An 8,944-nucleotide genomic window follows, 5' to 3' on the forward strand; every position below is an offset into this window, starting at 1 on the left:
TCTCAAATTTATCATATCAATTTATTAGTTTTTTATTCATTAAGAGATACATAGAGGATTTGATACCAATGAGTCATAAACTTTTAATATAAAAAGTTCATAATTCTACTTTCAATTAAAATCCTTAAAACCATAAATATGTAAGTCTTCTTTTTTTTTCTATACCCTACTTAAAGTGAGATTAAACTCACTTCAAATTCGAACAACATTCTTACTATAACAATGATGTAGAGTGAAAATGTTCTTTTCACTTCGATTGCTTTAAAGAAATATTTAATTGCATCTAAGAAGGAAAGTAGAATGTACAGAAATTTTAAATTTTTATAGATACATGTAGATATACATACACTAATTTGCTTGTATAATTGAAATAACAAAAGTGTTACACAAATGATCTCCATAACCAATACATTTGAAAAAGCTAAGACAAGTAGTGTGTTTTTTTTTAATCTGTAAAATAACATTGAAAAAAACTTTAAAAAGAGATACAACAACTTTTTTTTATTCATAAAATAACTTTGAAAAGAGCTTTAAAAAGAGATATAAGGAGAATATTTTTTTAGGGAATCATTCATCCTGCTCCTTGTCAGAATTCAGTGCATTAAGAGATTGAAATCCATGTTGAAGTGTTGAATGCCAAACTTTATCTATGTCATTCATTGTGTAGTTGCACTCATGTTCACTCCATCTTTCTAAATTATGTACTATTCCAGCAATGCGCCATGCACTCATTACCCTCCTTGGTAACCAATCCTGCAATATATGCAAGATGTTTGCAATTTTATCATTTGAGATTCTAACCAAAACAAAACATTGAACCATGTACAAATTGAATAACACCATCGAATCATTTGAAGAATGAAAACATTATGTGAACAAACCTCACAAGAATGGACATTTTCAACGCAACTGGGAATTAGCATTGCTGGGGTGCAATGGTAGGAGCAATCCTTGCGATATCTCTTTGGTGGGAATTGTGAGTATGGAATAAACAATGTTCCTTTGGGTGCATGCAATTGTTCCTTTTGAGTCAATTCATCTCCAACTAACCAAATCTATATAAATAAAAGAAAGATGAGAGACTAAAGAAAATTTTGTTTATCACCATTCAATCATCTTTACAGCTTATTCATTTTCATTTAATTAACATATTTTAGTACTTTCATTGTTGGTAGGCTTTTAAGTTTATTCATCGTTACTAATTTGATCGATAATTAAAAATATTATTAAGAAATGATAAAAATATACCTTCATTCTTATATACTTATTAAAGATTTTTTTTTCTTATCTCTCCTCTTTCCCATCATATATTTTATAAACTTATTTATTTATTTTCTTGGTTATTTTAAGCGTCAATTACTATTTTTGATGTACATGAATATTTTTTAAATATAAATGAGTAAAATATTAGAATTTTCCATCAATATACCATGGATAAATAACACAAATAAACTTGCTACCTATTTTGACTCGGTGTTAAAACATTATATTTACGTGTTTTTTTTTAATAATATATTGTTAAATTTATCTATTATGTGTGAGACTTTATATAATGCTCTCCAACAATAACAAATGAAGAATGAGTAGAATTGATTCTATTCCTATAATGCCTCAACCTTACAAAATCGTTTCTACTAAAATATATTATGAAAATGAAACTAGGAAAAATTTATTACACATTAATTACCTTTTGGGTGCAGCTTTTCTCAATGATCAAATTAGTCAAATTAGTTGCAGACCTATCCAACAAATTCTTTAGCCTCACATAATCATCCTTATGCATTGTAGCAACCTGAAATATAGTAATCATGCATGTGAGATCAAAATTAAGAGAGTCTAAAGTTAAATAAATTAACATATATATATATATATATATATATATATATATATATATAATTAAATCTATGCAGTTAATTAAAATGGTGAACCTTGATTCCTTGGTGGCACAATTTGAAAGCAAGAGCACAAGCAACCTTGGTGAGTTTGCCCCTAAGCAATACTTGTGTTGTTCCTTTAGGAATACTGTTAAGAACAACAGCAACTGCAAGACTGCTTCCATCAACAACCTTAACTTTTAGCTTAGGATGTTTGCTAACATATAACCCTCCATAGATGTTAAGCTCCTCCCCTTGATTCATCAGACCTAGGCTCAACACTTTTACACCCTTTTTGTCTGCATCTAATATTGCCTTCTCTATCATTCTGTTGATACTCAACTTTTGCGATTGCAAAGAGTACTACAAAGAAATCGCATAGTCTATAATGTTATTTTACACATTACTATATAATATAACTGTATTGAATATTTACATTATAGAGATCTAACCAAGAGTTGAAAATTTTGAATAAAAATAATAAAGTTAGTACTATAAAAAAGTAAAGTAAAAACCCACAGCATTTAATCTTAAAGTATTTTGTTGAAAACAATATCAATGTTCATATAAACAACTCATGCTTCATAATAGTAAATTTTTTCTCGTTCTCGTGGATTTCGTAGTAAATCTCTCGGGTATAAGGAGATACAAAACACCAGTAATATAAATTCAACCATATAAGTGATTGACACCACTTTCTATGCAAAATCTTAAGATAATGGACAAAAAGTAGATCCAACTCTAATAGCTCCGAATAAATTCAATATATGCATTAAGATACGAAGGCTTCTTATTCCACAACAACGAAAACACTTTTTCACTCTTTCATATACTAGGGGATTTCATTTGGAAAAGAAAATGTCCCATACTAATGGATTCGGGTCCACAACGATGGGTTCAAATGTACGAGATCTTGTAGCACTTAACAATGAGGCCCTATCGGTTAGTGTATTATACAAAAAAAATCCATCATAGACACTAATATAATTAGTTCGGTTCTTCATAGACAAACTTGGAATTTTCGATCTCAGGTAAGATCGGTTTTATATAATGCTCTACTTTCTTATTTTTATCCAATGTGGGACTTGGACTCACACTTCAATTCCCAACATATATCTCGTAACGCATATAAATCCCAACATATTATTAGGAATCCAAGTAAGAATTAAAAGTTTCACATTTATTAAAATGAAAAAAAAAATGACTGCTATAAATAAAAAAAATAACTACAAATATTGAATCTAAGATTTTACATTGATAGTGATATCATTATTTCTTTTAAGAGCGACTCATACTTCAAAAGTAGTAAATTTTGCCAGAAAAATTGTAACGTATTTACCTGAAAATTGTACTTGGGTATTGCCCAAGTTTGCAACTTGAGTTTGTCCAAACGATTTTCCTCCACAATGAATGTACGACCACATATCCATGTTAGGATCATCGAGAAAGCTGTGAGAGGCCACATGAAGAAAAGGTACCATTTGGGTTGGTAGGGTTTGGAGGCTAAGGAAGAAAATCCAAGTCTTAGATGATAGATAGATTTAGGTGTTGTGAGGTGTGTTAAGTGCACAACATCTGGGGTTTCTTCTTCTCGTTTCAATGCTGAATCATGTAATTGATCAGAATTTTTGTCTATGGTGCCATAGATGTAGTCATAAAATGGCATAAAGAGAGAGTAATTTGTCCTAAATTGAGTATGGTGCAAGGAGTGAAACCTGTGAGATATATACAAAATAAGTACATTCAGTTACCTAGAAATTTTAAGTACGGAATTTCAATTGTATTTAAATTTTCTTATTCATTACATCTTGTTTCTATTTTTTCTTTCACAATTGTGATAGATTAGTACAAGTAATATAAATAAATTATGAAGTTAATGGTGAAATCACTATTGTAACAGAGGTTGCAGACAATAGTTACATGAAGATTTCATTAACGGTTAAAAAACTATAATTTATTAGGTTGTCTGTCGTGACGACAATTTTAACTTACCGTCGTCTAAACATCCCCAATAGCTTTAAAATTGTCACTGTTTCAACATAGACAACTTTGTATTTTTTAAGGAAATTATCACTTTGATATTTTTGCAACAGTAAATTATAAGATATGACACAAAGATGAAGTATAATCTAATATAAAATGTGTTAAAAATTTCATATAGATTAAAAATAACATTATTTTAAAATATGTATATACGATGTAAACCTTATTTTATAAATATCATATATTTTTAAATAGTAGTACTAGAGTGATGAGCTTGTGTCTTTATTTTTCTTCCTTTTGGAAAATTTTATATAATTTTTATGTGTAAGTGGGTTTAGAACAATTCAAGTACTCACTATATTCAATTTTTTTTTTTGTTGATAAACAAAAATAATCTGATTTCATTATCTGAGAAGAAATATAATGAATGATATATAGATATAGCAATGATAAAAATGGTTTGGATTAAAAGTAATAAATACTTACGATGGGGTGTACATGAAGTACTTGAGAGGAGGGAAGATACTAAAGAGCCACTTTGGAACAATCTCAAAGTTGCAATGACCCATATTATTCATAAAATCAATGTAAGTCACGTATCCAAATATGGTGATCATAGACGCTGTGTTAGTGAAGACTGAGGTTAACATTGGAATTGCAAACAGAACGAAATATGATACGTGTTCAGCAAATGGATGAATCACAGCTGCAAAAAGAAAAAAGTTACATAAAGATGAATACATAATGTAAATTATTTAATTTCTATGGAATAAAAGTTATATACCAATAAAGTTTAATTTAACCCTAATTGATAATACTTACAAATTTTGTAAGGTGATGCCTTGGTCAAAATTTTAACTAATAAAAGCAAAATATATAACAGGAATGAAGATCAATATAGACTCCATTTTAGGGTGTATAGGAGATATAGGAAAATAAAAATAATTTTTTTTTCACATGTGACATTCAAATCTTAGGAAATGGAAATCTAGATTATCAAATTTCTCTGTATATTTATTTTTTGACATTTTATTTTATGTGTACACGACATTCTTAATATTTCATTCTTTAATTTTATTATATATTTTCGATAAAAGAAAAAAAAGGTTAAAATATTTCATATGATAATAAGTAATAAATTAGTTTTTGAATATTGAAATAATTGATATGTCAAAATTGAGTGATATATTAAGATAAATATTAATATATTTGGATTAAGAAAACGTGAGACTAATATTAATGGATGGTCTGATAGTTATGGATTTTACACTTAAGACAATTTCACAAAATTGATATATAAGGTGAGATTTTCAGTCGTTTATATACTATAAATTAATCTTATCTCTAGTCGATGTGAAACTTAGATGTATAATTAAAATATGTTGAGTGAAATTAATGTGAGTGAGAAGTGAGAGAGACGTTGATGAGCAAAGCATGCAAAAGAAGAAATTGTGACTCACAAGTTATAGGTTCTGTGACAATGGAAGAATGGTGGTGAGAATGGTATCTAGAATAGAGAAAATGGTGATGAAGTGCTCTATGCAACCAATAATACAGAAACTCCACTGGTCCTGAATGAATCAGCATTGCCATAATCATTCCATCTGTTCTCCATAATGGAAGACGTGATGCACCAGAGAATGTCCAGTTTGCCAAGTAGTACAGTAGCCCATTGAACAGAATTTGGTCATCCCTACAACATGAAAAAACAAAAATGTAAAACATCATCTCAACAATAAAATCAAATAATCTTACAATCACATGTCGACTATTGATTAAGATCAATTTACGTTATATACATAAGTGAAAAACCTATTTCAATGAAATTAGTTTAATATTAAAGATCTCACGTCTACTTAAAAAGGATAAATTTATAATATATAAATGAACGTAAATTTTATGATTTTTAGGATTGAGTGAAACTTAAACTATATTCACTTGCACTAATTTCATAATTGAAGAAAAATAGAGAAGATGGATTATAGTTTCAAATAATGTCCGCTTACACTAACTTAGAGGAGATGGGATGGGGTGAACTTAGCAATAGCTAGAGTCATGGAATGGGGTACTTTATGAAATCGAATACAGTGTAACCTATTACATAAATTGAAATTATGAAAATTGTTGAGGGCAAAAGTGACATTTACACTTAAATCGCCGCAAATCTAAGTATATCATTATAGATTCAAAAGTTCATATATCGTGTAAATCATCGGCTTCGATTACTCTCAATTCCCTCAATCCGAACATGATTAAAATGAAAAATTTATCTTCGTAAATTCGCTTCAACAGTAAAATCGCTTCATAAAAACATAGTTTTAAAATTCATTTCTTAACATAGTCTTGATATTTGTTGTTTGTTAAGTCTATATATCACTCACTATCGAACTGTTTTGTTCGAAATATATATTTCATGACATGATTAGTATCGAGAATCTCATATCAACTACCTAAGTTGATTTTAGAATATATAAATAAATGCAAATATCATCTTACAAGCTTATCTTACAAGCTTATATATTGTAAAACTAAATTTAATGTTCATCTTCTAATTAGAGAGATTTAATTAAACTTAAATATTTTAACATATATCTATATCACAAGAAGAGAAATATGTAAATATAGGTGGGATGTGTGAGGTTGTTTTCATTTAACATAAACTTTTCTACTCATAATTTATTTTAGTGTGATGATGTAAATGAGGCGAAAGACCTAAAAAAAGCTTATAATATAATATTGTATTAGATGGAAGAAACTAACCAATTGGCCTCTCTGTCAACTTGATCAAATTCAATTCCTTTGTGAAAAATTCTTGCATTGCCTTTGGCAGTTCGATGTCGAGAGAGAGTAATCCATATTTGATTGTGAAGCATACGCCACAGCAAAAATGGTAGTATTAGAAAGGCTGTTACGTCCCTTTCGCTCTCATCCTTCACCAACATACCATACCAACTTCTAATCACAAAAGGACCCAATAGCATGTACTGCACAATCACAAAGCTAAATGTTAAATTATAATATATATGTGATTTTTTTTTTTAAATTTTTATTTATTACCTTGGCTCAATAGTCAATTTTGGATAATTTATTTTTTACGTTTTGATAAATTATATTATTTATTGATACCTTGTTTAATAAGTTGTTGGGTTCAAATGGTACCTGACTCGAGATCTCATTATTTCAGGTTTAAATACAGACCCTACGATTTTAAAATTTATATAAGATCTCATTTTTGTGAAATATTCAATGGGATTCAAGATTCTATATCAAGAATAAGAAGTGAAACTAAAATGTTAACATTAAAAAATAAATTAATTATATTTAAATTTTCTAAAGATGGTATGCATTTTTTTGGCTTAATTCTAATTTTGAAAGTGGCACGAGAAATACTTTAGATATGTATGATACAAAGAATATTATTTTGAGGGAAAAAAACAATAAAGAAAACGAAAATGACGATTGTTTTGGAATGGAGGTAATATTAGTAAAAAAAAAGATAAAATTCATTAAAATCTACAAATCCATGAAAAAGTGAGTAAGAGAAATTATACGTATAGTATTATCATAAATAGTTTTGATGTCATTCTATCCCATGTTTAAATCTAGATGTTGACTTGACACCACATACTTTCCCCTTTTGGCAAATTGTCAAATAATAGACCAACACCAACCAAATAAAGGACAATTCCAATAAACCCTTTGATGAAGCTAAGTTGAAAGAATAATAATGAAAGATGATAAAATGTATGTTACTTATAAAATGACGATTGTTACTTATAAAATGTATTAGTGGGTTGCTACGTATCGTGTGTGGCATACAAAATATAAAAAATAATTATATTAATTTTAGAAATACAAAGACTGATAGGGAAAAAACTTTTTGGATTAAAATAAATAAGGGTTTGGGTGATTCGCAAAAATGTAAAATCTTTAGTCTAGAATATGTATAATAATATTATTTTTATTACATATCAGTACTTTTTGTTTTGTTATTTGATAATTATTTTGTTAAAAACATAAAAATAATATGAACTCTCAAATAAAAAATGTGATTTATATTATAATATATATAAACATACCATGTGATTAAATTTTAAAAGAAAACTGTTAAATAAAAATTATATTACTTGAACTATAAAATTAGAGAAAAATTTGAACACAAAAAAATAATTCTTGCTATATAATAGTATATATATATAATTTTAATGTAAAATGATTGAAGTAATCTAAGTGATTATTTATTTATTTAATTTTTATTCTTGATAAAAAGTTAAGTTTAATAGTTTTTTATGTTTCAAATTTTGTCAAATAGTATTTAATATATTCTCTCAATTTTTTTTCGTAGCTTTTATTTAATTTAAAAGAGTTAATGAGACTCTTTCTGTTAAATATAAATCAGTACTATATTTTTTTTCGTAATTCTTATTTATATGTTCATTTATATTTTCAAGTTATTATTTTTTAAATAGTATCAACATCAATTTAATATAAAATATTATATATGATAATTCAGAAACCGATTTGACTAAATTAGGATTATTAAATGAAAAAAAAATCATATATGAATCCTTACTTATCTTGTAATTATCAGTTCCAAATTTTATCTTTTTCTGAGGATTGGAGCACCCTATTGTTCTATGTATATTACTATTTTATGGTGATAAAAAAACACTATATATTAACTTTGCTGCAAATAAGGGAAAAGACAATGAATTAACCTTGAATGTTCCGAGAGGTTTCCATGGCCAGTCTGAGAGGATTCCAGGTGTTGAAGCCATAGTTGTTGGGAACAGAAACTATGATGTTTGAGAAGAATAAGGTTTTGTTGAGACCAAATGGTGGATTGAAGGATGGTTGAAGGATGGTTGAAGGATGGTGGATGGGTTGCTATTTATTGGCATCACTTACACGAAGGAACAGTTTTTGCATTTAACACCTGACGTGTTTACTCTCATCACATGGGGAACTGCAAATTTAATGTTCAAATAATATATATAAATTAATTAATTCATTTATTTATTCTTGTTCAATTTTAAGAAAATTTAACATCAATAATTATATTAGTATTTTTAGAAATGGATTGTAAC

General features: G+C 27.6%; 1 protein-coding gene across 1 annotated transcript; it reads right to left on the bottom strand.

The window, feature by feature from the left end:
• Nucleotides 1-312: 312 nt before the first annotated feature.
• Nucleotides 313-8,706, bottom strand: LOC124825295 (very-long-chain aldehyde decarbonylase CER1-like). Its single transcript, XM_047297885.2, has 9 exons — nucleotides 8,576-8,706; nucleotides 6,618-6,841; nucleotides 5,318-5,550; nucleotides 4,344-4,563; nucleotides 3,214-3,589; nucleotides 1,929-2,237; nucleotides 1,688-1,792; nucleotides 882-1,055; nucleotides 313-753 (listed from the first exon to the last, which is right to left on the bottom strand). Exons 1-9 carry the CDS (start codon nucleotides 8,633-8,635, stop codon nucleotides 568-570), a joined length of 1,887 nt encoding a protein of 628 aa, XP_047153841.1. The 5' UTR covers nucleotides 8,636-8,706; the 3' UTR covers nucleotides 313-567.
• Between the last annotated feature and the right edge of the window lie 238 nt (nucleotides 8,707-8,944).

Source organism: Vigna umbellata, chromosome 7 (genome assembly GCF_029865625.1).
Source record: "Vigna umbellata cultivar VRB3 chromosome 7, Vumbellata_1.0, whole genome shotgun sequence".
Taxonomy (NCBI): Eukaryota; Viridiplantae; Streptophyta; class Magnoliopsida; order Fabales; family Fabaceae; genus Vigna; species Vigna umbellata.